Here is a 14,669-nt window from a genome sequence, read left to right as displayed (position 1 = left end):
TCGACTCATCTGTCTGAGGATGTGGTGAAGTTTGACCGTCTCCTTCTTTGAGGCTGGGTGATACCTGCTTGGAAGAGGGCTGTGGGTCGTGCTCCCAACCCCAGGAGACATCTTCGGCCGAGGGCAGTAGCCAAGCAGGCCATTGCGGGATGGATGAGGATGGCATAGAGAGACTGCCTGTCAAAGGGTACGACTTTGTAGCTGCCATGCTTCGAATGAGATGTACTTTGTCAAGGAAGAGTCAGAGGCTTCACATCTCGCTCGAATCACCCCCTGTCAGTGGCCCGTTGATCGAGATACGACATCCTTCACTTCCGGTCGCTCATCACCTCCTCCTCGTCGTCTCTGCGTCCGTGCGCTCCCTTGAAAGCTTTTTCTTCTTCATCTTCTCCCTGTTCAGCGGAACACTTCGGCCGGGCGAGTCGAGTAGTGGTGTTGTCATGGTTCCCCCTCAGCACGACATCGACTTATCTATCTACCGAGTCAAGCACGAGCGGAGTCACTGCCCCGCACGCACGTTGCCGGTCTCTGGTAGAGTGGCGGGGCCGAGTCAGTCAGTCAGTCAGTCAGGGTGGTCGGTGCCCGCTTAATCACCGATCACGCAAGGCGCACCGCTAAAGACGCTTTTGGCGTGCACAGACATTGACGACTTAGTGAAAGGCCCTAATGTACAGGAAGCTGAAAGCTCACAGGACCAGACGCAGGACCGTGCAAGGCGGCAGAGGAACAAAGGCAAGATCATGGGCAGACTCAATGGCGCCATGGAGGCAGAGAGAGTGACGGTACGAGACCTCGTGACCCCCGTCTTGGCAGAGGTACAAAATCACTCGCTATACTCGTTCTGCAGACATCAACTTCTTCTGCCAAGGTAGTACTTTTACCACTTTGAGTTCCATCATGGCACCAGTCGCTAGCTCTGAGCATGTTCCTGCACCTTTCCATGGCCCTTCATCGACCAAAGCGGGCAATGCCTCTCGCATCCAGGCAGACCCACAGCTGGTAGCCTACCCCACCTACAGTTCCGATCCTTCCACTCCCGAAGAATTTTACACTCGCGCAAAAGAAGTCAGTGACCTACTCGCCCAGGACGCCCACATTCGAGATCGGGGTAATGTTGTTCCTCACCGTCAAGTGCAGCTCCTGAAGGATGCAGGGCTGGTCACTCTCCTTGGCCCTAAAGAGGCAGGCGGGGCAGGGCAGACCTGGTCTGTAGCCTACCGCGTAGTGCGGATCATTGCTCAGGGAGAAGGCTCGCTAGGTCAACTTCTCGGGTACCACTACATCTGGTTCTGGACCTCCGTATTCGTCGGTCTTCCCGAGCAAGACGCACGAATTCGAGCTTGGCTCACACAGAACAAGTACTTTCTTGGCGGAGCGGTCAATCCTCGAGATGCCGATCTGCAGGCAGTGCCCAAGCAGGGGGATCCTAGCAAGCTCGTCTTCAATGGCAAGAAGACTTTTTCGACTGGAAGTAAAATATCGGATGTGACCATATTGGAGGGAGCTCTGCCCGATGGGACACACATCTTCGCCCCAGTCCTCTCGAGCGATAAGGGCATTGTGTATGGCGACGAGTGGGTCGATACCTTGGGCATGAGGGCAACACAGTCTGGAGGTATTACCATCACTGACGTTGAAGTCGACGTTGCCGACGCTCTGGGCTACGTCGATGGGCAATTTCGAGCTCTTGGACCTTTCAATACCTTGATCTTGCCTGCGATTCAAGTGAGTCCTCCCCTGCTTCTCCTCGACATTCTCGATCCTTGAGCGTAATACTGACCCAATTGCTTTCCCTGCCTCCCTAGCTCGTCTTCACTTCCTTCTACCTCGGTATAGCCCAAGGCGCCCTTGCCCGTGGTCTAGCCTACACCAAATCCAACACGCGCGGCTGGCCCTACCAACCCACGCCCGTAGCCCGCGGCACCGACGAATTCTACATTCAGGAAGGCTACGGCACGCTGCAAGCTCGTCTCTGGGCTTCTGAAGCCCAAATCGACGCCGTTGTCGATCGAGCCTCAGCTCTACTTCACGCTTCGCCACGTGAGGCGATCACGGCAGAGCAGCGTGCTCATCTCGCTGTGCGCGTCGCAGCTGCTAAGAGCAATGCGGGCGATTTCGGACTAGAGGTGGTGACCAAGGTGTACGAGTACCAGGGAGCTCGCAGTGTCAGTGGCAAGTACGGGTTCGACCTTGCCTTCAGAGATCTTAGGACCCATTTGCTGCACGATCCGCTTGCTCATAGAAAGGCCGAGGTGGGCAGATGGGCGCTGCATGCCCCTAGCGAGGAGGCTTGGCCTACGCCGACTTGGTACTCTTGACATGACAATCTGTGGAGGAGAGCAAGAGATGGAGAGAGTGTAGACACCTGTGGTCCGAATGGTCAGTGATTTAGTGTCCACCTTTTGAAGTTTTTTCGCGGAGGCAGCACTTTCGTCGCTTGATCGTCGCCTGCTGCACAGCTCTGCCATGTTCGCGTCTCTGTGATGACTTGTCAAGGGGCAGGAGTTGTCTCATTTCCCCCATGCAATGACCGGTGTGACACTCTCCGTCACGCTGTCGCTACAGTATCGGATGAGAAGCTATGTATTTGGTAGGCGCTGTTGGGCACTCGTGACAAGCTACTCCTCAGTAGCGGTATCCTTCCTCGGCTGAAGAATCGTTGTAACATGTACGGCACGTGTCAGTCATATCTTCACCAGGGTCTACGCTGCACAACTCCTACTCACCTTGAAGAACCTCTCCCGCCTCCTCTCTCTCTCTTCCCTCCACCCTCGCTCAACCGTGCCTGCGCCCTCCTCCAAATGACCCTCTACATGTGCCGAGCCGGCAGTCAATGGAGATGCGTGAGGGTATGCGCCGCGGAGAGAGTGACCAGCTGCTTCAAATGTGCCGACGAGTGCGCCGAGAGCCAGGCAGGAGCCGAACATCATGGGGATAGAACCGGCTGTTGCGGGAAGTGGTCAAGTCTGATCAGCAATGCCCTTCGCGGCAGATGTTCATCGCGGCTGATGTCCTCTGATCTCCAGCCTCATGTGCCTCCCTAAGCTGGCCTGAGGGACAGCAGCTGCAGTCTTTCCTTACTCCTCAATTGCAACTCACCTCGTGCACCTACGACGAAACCTGCTGCACATCCTCCTGCTGCTCCATTGAGAGGGTCGTCAGTGTGCCTAGCATTTGACACGGCGGCTTGTGTGAATGAGAAAACACCTCCAACAGCCGCTGCGAAGGAGCGGGGCAAGGAAAAGGGGAATATGGCGTAGGAGGGCGTAGATTTGAAATCAGCACCGATATCCGTTACCAGCGAGTCCCGTCCGCAATCTGCGACGACTTTGCAGGCTACAACAGCCCCTGCAAATACCCACTGAACAAAGCAATTGTGCTCCCTGTCCTGGTGAACACTCCCAATCCTCCGGCCTTGTGGTTGCTGGTGCTGTTCTGAATCGCCGATACGAGGGTACCGAAACCGGCCGAGCCTGCTGCAGCGGTCATTCCATCGCCGAGGGGAGACTTCTCGGTGAATTGCACGGGCTCTGGTTCAGTGGGGTGCTTGGGAGGAGGAGCCATGGTGATACAAGGTGTGGCGGAGGGAAAGAAGAGTGCGACACGAGACGGAGAGGGAGATGGTGAGGCACGACGATGATCAGTAGCAACCCTGAGCGGGACGAAGGTCTCGGGCGAGGCAGGCAACCAGGCGAGCGGGGGGTGAGACTCGACTCGACTCGACTCGGCTCCGGACGCGCGCTTCCCGAGGGGCCGGCCCTCCACCAAGGAAGCGTCAATGTCGGACAGGCGAGTACGAAGCTCCAAGGTCGTGCGTCAAGGCCCAATTCCCTTGGACATCACTTACCACCTCGCCATTAATACCAATCACTTCACATCATGGCAGACGAAGACATTGCCAGGTTCACTTCCATCACTGGAGCCTCGGATGACAGGGCCAGGTGAGTCTGCACTCCGAGCAACTCGAGTAGCAAGCGCCAGACATCTTACTCATACTTCTTACCACACCCAGGTTCTTTCTGGACTCTTCCAAAGGCGACGTCAGTGCTGCTGTACAGGCATTTTACGACAGTGGAGGAGCAGAGGGTACATCGGCAGAGGCTCAAGAAGGCGCTCAGGGTGAGTACTTGTCGGCCGCTATACTAACATTGAGGCAGGGAAGCTCACCCTTGCGCGTCACATCTTGGCTCCCCCTACCGTGGTAGCAACTTCCAGCAGCGCAGGCCCCGTGTCAACAGCTCCAGCAGCCTCCGCTCCTTCGGCTGGACCCAGGACGCTCGGAGGTGGTGCAGCCGAGCCGTTGCCCGAGGGATGGGGCTCCAGAGCAGCTACCGGCTCAAGCGCTCGTTCTAGAGGAGGAGGCTTCAGCGCCGGGGGTGGTCGAGGCGGCATTGCCACGCTTGGTGATCTCAATCGCCAAGAAGCCGAAGACGAGGGAGACGATGAGAGAGGTCCAGCAAATCTCTTCACTGGTGGAGAGCGATCTGGATTGAGCGTACAGAATCCAGACTTCCGCCGAGACGAGGGAGGACATTCAGACGCCGTTCGGGAAATCCTGAGACAGGCTGCTCAAGGCGCTCGCCGTGGGCAGGAAGAAGACGAAGGAAGTGCTCAGGCGGGTGCAGCTACTCCTCCCAGCTTCGGTGGTCGAGGAAGAACTATCGGTGGCCCCGACGAAGAAGCACCAGCAAGTCTAGCATCAGGCAGCACACCCTCTCGCTCCACTCGCTCAGGTGGAATACCCGGAGGTTTCGGTCCTACAGACGAGGACGACGACGAAGACGAAGAGGAGGAGCCTATCGCGATTCGTCACCTCACCTTCTGGCAAGACGGCTTCAACATCGAGCGCGGACCTCTACACCGCTACGATGACCCAGCCACGCAGCCCCTGCTGGATGCCATCAGGTCAGAGCGCGCTCCCCTGGCTCTCTTCGATCTCAAGTTTGGTCAACGAGTGGAGATACGAGTCGCCCATCGTATGCAAGAGAAGTACTCGGCACAGCTAGCCGATGCGGCCATTGAGCGCGAGCCACCCAAGCCTTTTGGCGGTCAGGGCAACCGGTTGGGAAGCCCAGCACCAGCATTGGCCGGTTCATCATCTGCAAGTGGGAGCGGTACCGCTTCGACTTCTTCTGCTGCTCCTTCTGGCGCAGGCGCAGGCGCAGGTGCAGTCACCCCCGCCAATTTCCAAATCGACGACTCTCAGCCCACGACACAGGTGCAAATCCGCCTCGCCGACGGCTCCAGGCTGGTGGGCCGATTCAACCACACGCACACCGTCGCAGATCTGAGGTCGTACATCAATGCTTCGCAGCCCGGCATGGCGGCCCGCTCCTATGTCCTGCAGGCGTCCTTCCCGCCCAAGCCCCTTACGGAGGAGGGGAAGACGCTCAAGGAGGCGGGGCTGGTTAGCTCGGTTGTGATCCAGAAGTGGACTTAGAGAAAGGGGGAGGAGGAGAAGGAGAAGTGAACAGAGGGCAAGGAGGTGTAGCAGAAGTAAGAAAGCTTAGATGAGAAGGTGACGATGAGCAAGTCACGATCCTTGTCTCTTGGTTAGAGTACGACTGCAACTCTCTGTGCCTTCTCGGATTTCCGCAAACTCTCACTTTGGCACTCTGAGCAATATAGTCATCTCATCTCATCTCGTCTCATCAGCCTAGAATTAGGAGCCCAACCTGGTAGACTCCGCGGCGATTCTGTCTGTGACTCATTGATTGATGGTGACATTATTGTTGGCAAGAAGAAAAAAAAGGAGAAAGATTTTACAGGAGCAATCGGGGCAGAGCGAGTCGTGGAAGTGGCTTTGGCGGGTATTGGTGACAGGGTCACGTCTGAGTGGGGTTCTACACATCTGCTATTCAATTCGGGTGACTTGGGTGACTGGGTATCTCTCTGCCCTTTCTTTCTTGGTAAGTATCTGACAAATGACTTGAATGGTCTTACTTGTGCGGTCGTGCTGTTCGTGGTATCGTCATCTCTGTTCGCCCTCTTGTCCCAATTGAGAGGTTGATTTCCTCAGGAGGGGAGCGTAAAGCAGTGGGGACTTCTCAAAGACTAGCAAGCGCCAGCAGCTCCTCGATGGCCATGAGCTTCTCTGCATCTGCGTCTGCGTCTGCGTCTGCATCAGTAGTAATAGGAGCAGTAGTGCCTTCTCCGAATCTTCCAGGTCGAGCTGGAGAGGAAGAAGAAGCGGCCTGTGCAGCAGCAGCAGATCCAGGTACGTACTTCTTCCCCGTTCCATTGCCTCCGCTTCCGCCTCCGCCTCCGCCGACACCTACACCAGCGCCAGCGCCTCGCTCTACATAGTCGACGACGGCCTGCAAGTCCGCCCTCGCGAGTCTGATAAGGTTCGCCTTGACCCTCCTAGCCTCCTCGGCGAATGATCGCTCCTCGTTCTGCTTCTCCGTGCTGGCACTGGCAGTCTGTTCAGAGCCCAGAGGAGGGAACTCCCCCATGCTTGAATCCAGGGCAGGGACGCGGATACTCTGCGCAAGTGAGCGTCGCACCTGCCCTCGCCCGAGGAGGGCCTCTCGTGCTGCCTTTTGCTGGGCGCCCTTCAAGCGGCGACCCTCAGAAGGGAGCGCGGCGCCAAGCGGGACAGTATTGGCTCCTGTCTGCGGAGGGGCATTGGGCTTCTTGTGCATGTGCGAAGGGTGCCACTTGTATTTTTCCTTGGGTGGAGAGCCTTGGGAAGAGTCGGTTTCGCCTTGGGCACGAGCTTTGGCGAGGGTGGCCTCATGAAGTTCTCGCAGAGACTGTGCCGTCGGGGAGACGGAAGGATCGCCAGTGGGAGAGACAGCCAAATTGTCTTTGTGGGGAGATGAAGCGAGACCGCTTCCACCCCTTTTAGTGGTCGCTAGGCCACTTGCGGAGGTGCCAGAGGTCAAGAGTGTGAGCGCGAGGGTGTAAGCGCGTTCGGCTTCACCATTTCTGCAGGGGATCAGAGGATGAAGGCAGTGTCAGCTTTACCAAAGCGGCAATACGTCCAGCGCCTGTCTCACGGCCTACACACTTCTTCTGCTCTTTCAAGGCCTTGCCCCACTTCAGAGCATAATCAGCACTGACAGATCCGGCGTTGAGCAGTCCATTCGCAGCCGCCTCGAGGACTGGCCAATCTCCAGCCGCATCTGCCTGCTCGACGACGCGCTGAAGTTGAGACGAGACCATGCTGGAGACTTTATGACCTAGAGCTGCCAATTCAAAGAGATCGTCCTTGATGACGTCGTGGCGGTCCAGGTCCATCTTGCCCTTTCGTGGATGATCTTCGTCGTCACTTGAACTCGAAGGCACGTCTCCCTGGCCTACAGGAGGCAGGCTGATGACAGAGCTCAGCTCCAATGTGGGGTGAGCAGCCAGTGTCTCTTCGACAACTTGGGCCAGAGTCGCGGGAGGGACTGACTGGACGAGGAGCAGAGGCGTTGCAGTGAGGCTGTGAAAGTCTACCTTGTCGGTAGCCGCGTTGAATGTCTTGTTGAGTACGTCCAGACTCTTTTTGAACCTGTAGTCCCACTTGTGATGAGACTTGGCGCCATGGTCTTCCCAAGCTAGGTCCTCCACTAGGCAACCGTTCTCCTTTTCCTCCTGCACAAAGGCATGGAGAGGCGTGTAGCGAAATGGCTCCTTGCCTGGTATGAACGGTGCAGCAAGAGGACGAGACTTGAGGATCTCAAGTGTCGATGTGTATCTTTCCTTCGCGGTCTCCTCTTCTTGGACAGCAGCTCCCTTGTCACCCTTGTGCACTGCTCGCAGCTGCACGACGACTTGGGCGGTAGCATAGCCAAGGGCGGTCGCTTTGATCTCATTGACGATCTCTTGCTTTATGAGAAAAGTGAGGACATCTTCTTCGGCAAGTTCATACTTGATCTCCTCTGGGGTGAGACATCGTCGTACAAGGGACTTGATGCGATCCAGACCCATGAGGTCTTGGCGTAGCTGGCGGAGGATCTGGGCGGAGAGGAGGGGGAGGGAATGCTTGAGACATTCGACATAGAGTGCCTTGAGCGCTTCTTGGCTTCGAGTAGGAGGAGAGTAAATCTTCAGAGACGTAGCGTCAGACTGAGTTGTGGACCTCTGCTCGACCTGTTTGGGAGGAATGAGAATCGTGTCGCAGTCTTCGCCATCGCTGTTCGCGTCTGCATCGGCAGCTGCGCGTCTGATATCGGCAGACACCTCGACAGACGGCGACATGGTGAGTGGTGGGATGGCTGATATCGAAGCAGTGGATGTATGCTGCTGTCGATGGTCCAGGTGATCCTCGTTGCTGCCACGAAGTCAAAGGGGTACGAACGAACATTTCTCACCACGCTTCCAGATTCTTGAGAGGAGCACGGGCCACTTTGCGGTCGACGCGTTGTAGTCTAGCCGCAAACGAGCAAAGGCAAGACACCCGCAGAAGCACAAGTCACAGACGACGAGGTGACGATGTTGGTATTACAAGGTGGCGAGTGTGAATATACATATATACAAGTTTTAGGCCCTCGCTCTTTCTCATTGAGCAGTGTAGTCCTTGGACAGATCCACGCCCTCCAGATGTGTGTTCTGGATGCGGACCTTCCTGCCCCTGCTGTCCCCCTTCTTGCCTCCTCGTCCGCCACGCTTGCCACCGCGATTGGCTGCGCCGGAGTGAGTGGCCGTGGATGCAATGAGGTTTGCCGAAGTCAGACCGTCTGGAGGGGAGACACGACGAGAGGCGAGATGTCAGTATCTCAGCCAGCACCGACATCCAGGGAGGACCAGTCTATGACTTACCTGCTTCCAGAGAGCGAGCGAGATCCACTGCGTCGGGGACCTTCTGCTGGTGCCACAGTTCTCGGAACTCTAAAAAAGCAAGATGCAGGAGTATTCAGAGGCAATGGCTCAGCAAAGATGGTCGGCCTCCGCTTGCCCGCCCTACCCCAAGCATCACCTCACTCACCATCATCCGGGCCCTTTGCCTGTTCTCCACGGAACTCGTTCCAAAAGACCATCTTTGCAGACTGATCTTTACCTCTGAGGACCAAGACTTCCCGCTCCTGTTTTGGTTCTGTCTTTGCAAAGTCTTCGACGGCCTCCTTCGCGAGTGGGTAGGACTCCCGAAGCTCAGCCAGCCTCATCCCTGCGCAGCGCGAAGTCTCCGAGGTGTACCGCTTCTCCAGAAGGGCGATCAGGTCGCGAGGGGAGCGCAGATCGTGTTCAGGCTAGAAGAGAAGCGTGAGTAGGTCCAGTATCAGCCAGGTGCCTGTCAGACTCGTGAGAGGGGCTTCTGCCCTCCCTTGTGCGCGCTACTCACCTTGTACATCCACAGATCCAGCTTGGCATTCCACTCCACCCTCGGATGTCCCTTGAATCTCTCCCTCAGTACCTCGTCCTCGACCAGTCTCGTCAGCCCATGAGTCAGTGCGAAGTCTTCTAGCCTCACTGGCGACTTGTGAAGCTTCAAGGCATCCAGAGCAGATACCAAGATGGTATTGTCCTTTTGACCGGCACCAGTGAGCGATGGCTGTGAGTAGATTTGTCCAGGGCCAAGACGAGAGTTGATGGAAGAGGCGGTAGCTGAAGAGGTCATCGTGACTACCAGTAGGGTGGGGATGGGATGTGTGGATGGAAAGGAAAGGGTGAGAGCGGGACACAGCGTATCTCTGCCACTATTGAAATGAATGACAGCATCCCACGAAATCCAATCCGCACGATCCGTGATCAGATTCCGGCGCCTCGGCCTCGGGCTGACTCGACTCCACCCGCGCCACGAGTCAGGCCGCGGCACAGCAGCAGCATCACGCTTCAATGCTCCTTCCGTCAGTCAGTACCAATGGTCAAGCGCACGAAGCTCAGCTCACCGCCATTCCCTCAACCCTCAAGATAATCGAGCTCACCCATAGACAATGTCGCCCAGCATAGCCATGCCTCGTCTGCCAACAGACGAAGCTTCGCGCTCCATTCTGGCCGACAAGCTGCGCTCAGCAGCTCTCAGCGATGGCCCCTCGTCAGCGTCAGCGTCAGCCTCCTCCTCCTCCTCACCTTCAGCCCCGGTCCCGGCACCACTGACCGATGGTGGCAATGTGATGCCGACATCTTCGCCCAGCGAGGAAGCTCAGACTGTCACTGTCTCAGACGTTAATCGTGCTCCGCCACCGCCGCCTATTGCAACATCATCAGCCGCGCCAGCAAAGGAGACGGCACCCCAGCCACAGCCACCCCTCCCGTACCACGAACCACCCAAGCCTCTCAACCCTCAAGAGCTCATGTTTGCCACACCGACAAAACGAATCGTTAGCCCGGCTTCGCTCAAGAGGTTCCAGAACTCAGAGGCCTTCAGTGAGATTCTGGGACTGACACAGGCGCTCAATGAGAGCGTCAAGGGCAAGAAGCTCACAGATGAGGTGCACGAAAGCGAGGTGATCAAGTCCATCCTTGCCGTGCTCTCCACCATCTCGTCCCTGGTGAACGAAACCCCAGCCGTGGAGAATGCAGCCTCTCGCTTTGGAAATCCTGCATTCCGAGACTTGTACCAGAAGATCAAGGCGCAGCTGAGGTCACTGCACGAGTCGATACCGGGACTCAAGGCGATGAAGAGTAACGGAGGGCAAGGCGTAGATGCTGTTGATGAAGTCGCGGTATACTTTCAGGAATGCTGGGGCAATGAAGAGAGGATTGACTATGGTAGTGGAATGGAGCTCAACTTCTTGTGCTGGCTGTGAGTATGATTGAGCGCAAGCTGGGCTTCCCTTTCTAGGCAAACACTGACTGATCATGTCACTCATCACTCTCTTTCACTGCTCAGTCTCTGCCTCGTGAAAGTAGGTCTCATCGATCTCTCCCGCGATGGTCCAGCCCTAGTGCTCCGCGTCTTCTGGTCCTACATCCAAGTCATGCGTAAGATCCAATCTACCTACTGGCTCGAGCCCGCCGGCTCCCACGGCGTCTGGGGTCTGGACGACTACCACTTCCTTCCCTTTGTCTTTGGTTCAGCCCAACTAGTCCCACATCGTCACCTTCGTCCCAAGTCCATCCATGATGCAGAAATTACCAGCGAATTCAGCAAGCACTACATGTACTTTGCCTGCATCGAATTCATAAATTCGATCAAGACGGCTAGTCTTAGGTGGCACTCCCCCATGCTAGATGATATCAGCTCGGTCAAGACGTGGAGTAAAGTGAATGAAGGGATGCTCAAGATGTACAAGGCAGAAGTCCTCTCCAAGCTACCCATTGCGCAACACATCTTCTTCGGGTCATTACTGAAATTCCCACCTGTCAAGCCTGGAGAGGAAGAGGAGGAAGAGGAGGGTGGAGCTGCTGGAGTTGACGCTTGTGGGCACTCCCACCCGCATGGGCCTGCTGCTCCTGGTGGGGGAGAATTGGTGGGAGAGGGACAGGCAGCAGGATGGGGCGATTGCTGTGGCATTCCCATCCCATCGGTATTCGCAGCGGCAGAAGAGGAGAAGGAAAAGGCACGAAGGGCAAATGGGGTATCTGTGGGGGGAGCAGTCAAGCGCGTACCGTTCGACTAGGCAACAATGGAGAGACATGGAAGAAGTCATGCTTTACTGTCGTTTCTTTACTTTGTTAACGTAGCAGGTCTACAAATACATACATACACTACTTATTATGACATCACCTTCAACCGTCGAGCAACCGCCTGCGCTCCCCTTCTCTGAACTCTTCACGCCCATTGACATTTTGACTCCACCATTGCCTCACACCCCCCGTCAAAGAGGGCCAATAGGCCCCTCTACCACCACCACCTCGGACAAAGGTGCCACCAGGGAGACTGGGATTTGATCCCGCTCCTGGTCTAGGTGCAGCTGCAGAGGAGGAGGAGTTCGTTGTAGGCCCGAGGGGATTGAGTCGACTCAGCCTCTCGCTCAGTGTTGTCGAATCGAGAGCCACCGATGGCAAAAAGAGGCGGAAGGCCGAAGTAGACGCAGAGCTGGGCGCCGCCGATGGCTCTCCTGTTGGTGCGAGGGTGCGTGCGTCCTGTGACTGAGGCTGCTGCGTCTGCTGTGAGGAGCTCGAAGCTACGGGAAAGGTGGAAGATCCCTCGGCCAGCGGTTGTGGCTCGGGGGAAGAGACGTCTAGAGCACTCCCGCTGCCCGTGCCATCAAGGGCAACAGGCGGGACACTATCCCTCATCCCATCGAGGAAGCCGTCGCTCAACGTTCTCCTGTCCATCCTCTGCGCCAGAGCTTTACCCCTACCTCTCGCTCCCCTCCCTCCCTGTCCTTCCAGATCCCCCGCCAAGATCCGCCTCCGTTCAGCCTCGGCTTCGGCTCGAGCTTCGGCCTCCTCCTCTTCTTCATCGGCGGGGGAGAAGGGTCCAATGTGGAAACCAGGAGAGGCGGGGGAGAGACCGATGGACAGACCTCGCGAGAGGATAGTGCTGTACATGTGCGCCGAGGAGCGTCGCCTGCGATCTCGTGCGCTACTTGCTGTGGGACTTATGACGGTGGAAGGTGTACGGGGACTGCCAGGCAGACCTCTCTGTGTCGCGCTGCTCAAGGTCGTCTTCGAAGGAGAAAGAGGCGTAGGATCGCCAGATCCTTCAACGTAATGAAATGCAGGCTGTAGACCTAGCCCGACCACATGGTGGTGTGAGGCACTAGCGGACCGTGGCTTGCTCAGACTGCTCCTCCTCCTTGGCCTCTCCGGCGATGTAGGACTGCCAAGCGGACTGCCAAGAGACGGAGGGCTATCAGTGAGCGCTCCTCTCCCGGCCTGACTATCGCTGGCGGGTGGAAGTGTGAGCGTGAGGTTGGGAGGAGGAAGATGAGGCCCGGCGATTCCGCCCGCATTGGCTAGGAGAGCCTCGGACTCGGTTGCATCTGCCGACGTCGGAGAGAGGATGTGATCGTTGACGGGCGAAAGTAGTCGATCGAGGCCGCTGCCCTCTGCCATCTCTGCTTCGGCTTCGGCCACCGAGGGAGGTTTGCTAGACACGATGATTACGCCTGTGAGGAGGATGACAATGCCGACTACAACGAGGCAAAGTGAGAGGCCAGAGATGCTGGAGAGCTGGTTGAAGTAGACAAGACCTGTGAAAATCAGTGTTAAGCTTTGGTCAGCGGATCTGCTCACTATCATTCCTCGCCATTGCATGTTTGAGTAGCTCACCCAGGGCGATCGAGCTGGTGTTGTAGAAGCAAAAGGCCAAGGGGCATACCAGCGTGGGGTCTGCCATTCGCAGAGACTTGTTGAGGTACCAGAGCTGCGCTACAGCCGCCAAGAGCATTATACCGACTAGGGCCCAGCTTCCGATCCTGTTGAACTGATTCCTGCCCAGTCCAAACGTCAAGACCAGCAGCTCCACTCCACTCTTGGCCAGCAGGAGACATAGACCCGAGAGCGTCCCCGAGACGGCCGCAAAGCCAACAGCAAGGAGCAATTTTGTCTTTTTGACTGCATCTGTTGACTCCTTGTCAAGCTCTGGCACCACTATCGGCTTCCTTCTCGGAGAGCTGCGTCGGCTTTTTCGAGGCTCATGCTCGTCCCTGGATCCATAGTCTTTCCGCGAATTACTACCTGGCCGCGATGCACCTCCGTTTGCACTCTGTCTCTTGCTTGCGAGACTCTGCAACAACGACTCATCTCGAGTCTGCTGTAGCCGTTCTTGATCTCTCACGGCCAGCACAGGGGTGGCCACACCGGAGGTCGTCTCGCTGACCTCGTCCAGAGGCGCTAGAGTAGGTGCAGACCACCTCCGAGTGAGCCTAGCGTAGTGCTTCTTGCCTCGATGATTCTTCGAGGAACGTATTGTCGGTGATGGAGGAGGGGCATTGAGATGTAATAGGAGCTGCCATTCAGCTAAATGGGCGATGACTAGAATGCAGGCAAAGGCCATGAAGAGGATTGTGGACAGGGCGATGAAGGGCGGCCGGCCAAAGAGGGACAGCAGCTCATCGAGGCTGTGAGGCGGCTCTTGAATGGCTCCAAAGTATCCGATGAGAACGGCTCCCACAAGAATAAGAGCTGTGCCTATAGAGGTGATCAAAACGGTCAAGGAGGCATAGGTCAGCTCTCGGCGGTGAATTGACCGGTATCATCTCGGACGACTCCTTTCTCACCTCCTACCATTGTAGACCCTAGCGCATCCTCCAGAAGGAACTTCGCTAGCAGGGCATTGTAGAGCAAGCTCACAGCTCCTAGAGGGGCAAGCATGACTATGGGCAATGCTCCGATCTGGAAAATGGTCCCGCCGATGTTGGCGACGATGAAGATGGCAAAGCCCACTAGCCACAGAGGTTGGCGCCATTCAGCAGGCCGACATTCCAGTGGTTGTCGGGCAGCTATGAGGTGAGATTTGCGCTGTATTGTCAGACCTTGAGAGAGAGAGGAACAGAAGCGAGTGAGCCCGTGGATCTCAAAGTGGGCAGGATAAACCGCAGGCTGCATTGGCCGTTTGCTCACCGAGGGACTGGACGAAGCTGGCCAGGAGCCCTAATGCAATGGCGAGGGGTACGCTCACGACTGCGCCAGAAGGCGCGTCGCTGCCATCGTCGGCCATCGTCGTCTGGCGGCTGACGAGCGAGGCGTTGATGAGATACGCAGACGTGAGATGACGAGAAGGGGAGGAGTAGACGACGTCGAGTAAGATGGACAAAGGGTCAGGAGAAGCAGCAGCAGCAGCAGGAGGAGGCGACAGGCGGCAGTGCGGGGAAGCCAAGTGGAGCGGAGTCGTGCGGAAGACGGAGGCA

The 14,669-nt window shown here is 56.8% G+C and overlaps 7 protein-coding genes across 7 annotated transcripts; 3 read left to right on the top strand and 4 right to left on the bottom strand.

Annotated features, from left to right (window-relative positions):
- The first annotated feature begins 636 nt into the window (after positions 1-636).
- BCV69DRAFT_282917 (acyl-CoA dehydrogenase NM domain-like protein) lies at positions 637-2,419 on the top strand. Its single transcript, XM_025492522.1, has 2 exons — positions 637-1,725; positions 1,806-2,419. The coding sequence occupies exons 1-2, from the start codon at positions 898-900 to the stop codon at positions 2,316-2,318; spliced, it is 1,341 nt and encodes a 446-aa protein (XP_025347859.1). The 5' UTR covers positions 637-897; the 3' UTR covers positions 2,319-2,419.
- Positions 2,420-2,618: 199 nt separating this feature from the next.
- On the bottom strand, positions 2,619-3,564 carry BCV69DRAFT_299178 (hypothetical protein; the record flags this gene model as incomplete). The annotated part of the gene is made up of 4 exons (XM_025494305.1): positions 2,619-2,648; positions 2,727-2,944; positions 3,100-3,219; positions 3,363-3,564. 4 exons carry the CDS (start codon positions 3,562-3,564, stop codon positions 2,619-2,621), a joined length of 570 nt encoding a protein of 189 aa, XP_025347858.1.
- A 315-nt stretch (positions 3,565-3,879) lies between these two features.
- On the top strand, positions 3,880-5,440 carry BCV69DRAFT_287495 (UBX-domain-containing protein; the record flags this gene model as incomplete). Its single annotated transcript, XM_025493569.1, has 3 exons — positions 3,880-3,941; positions 4,013-4,119; positions 4,224-5,440. 3 exons carry the CDS (start codon positions 3,880-3,882, stop codon positions 5,438-5,440), a joined length of 1,386 nt encoding a protein of 461 aa, XP_025347857.1.
- Positions 5,441-6,047: 607 nt separating this feature from the next.
- BCV69DRAFT_312647 (hypothetical protein) lies at positions 6,048-8,187 on the bottom strand (the record flags this gene model as incomplete). The annotated part of the gene is made up of 2 exons (XM_025494951.1): positions 6,048-6,930; positions 7,013-8,187. 2 exons carry the CDS (start codon positions 8,185-8,187, stop codon positions 6,048-6,050), a joined length of 2,058 nt encoding a protein of 685 aa, XP_025347856.1.
- Positions 8,188-8,487: 300 nt separating this feature from the next.
- On the bottom strand, positions 8,488-9,591 carry BCV69DRAFT_312646 (hypothetical protein; the record flags this gene model as incomplete). The annotated part of the gene is made up of 4 exons (XM_025494950.1): positions 9,269-9,591; positions 8,915-9,176; positions 8,749-8,817; positions 8,488-8,666 (listed from the first exon to the last, which is right to left on the bottom strand). The coding sequence occupies exons 1-4, from the start codon at positions 9,542-9,544 to the stop codon at positions 8,488-8,490; spliced, it is 786 nt and encodes a 261-aa protein (XP_025347855.1). The 5' UTR covers positions 9,545-9,591.
- A 196-nt stretch (positions 9,592-9,787) lies between these two features.
- Positions 9,788-11,614, top strand: BCV69DRAFT_282914 (PTPA-domain-containing protein). Its single transcript, XM_025492521.1, has 2 exons — positions 9,788-10,672; positions 10,760-11,614. The coding sequence occupies exons 1-2, from the start codon at positions 9,861-9,863 to the stop codon at positions 11,487-11,489; spliced, it is 1,542 nt and encodes a 513-aa protein (XP_025347854.1). The 5' UTR covers positions 9,788-9,860; the 3' UTR covers positions 11,490-11,614.
- Positions 11,145-14,583, bottom strand: BCV69DRAFT_312644 (hypothetical protein). Its single transcript, XM_025494949.1, has 4 exons — positions 14,383-14,583; positions 14,040-14,294; positions 13,090-13,950; positions 11,145-13,010 (listed from the first exon to the last, which is right to left on the bottom strand). The coding sequence occupies exons 1-4, from the start codon at positions 14,477-14,479 to the stop codon at positions 11,599-11,601; spliced, it is 2,625 nt and encodes an 874-aa protein (XP_025347853.1). The 5' UTR covers positions 14,480-14,583; the 3' UTR covers positions 11,145-11,598.
- Between the last annotated feature and the right edge of the window lie 86 nt (positions 14,584-14,669).

The sequence above is a fragment of the Pseudomicrostroma glucosiphilum genome, assembly GCF_003144135.1.
Source record: "Pseudomicrostroma glucosiphilum strain MCA 4718 unplaced genomic scaffold BCV69scaffold_7, whole genome shotgun sequence".
NCBI lineage: Eukaryota > Fungi > Basidiomycota > Exobasidiomycetes > Microstromatales > Microstromataceae > Microstroma > Microstroma glucosiphilum.
This window is presented reverse-complemented; position numbering and strand designations above follow the sequence as displayed.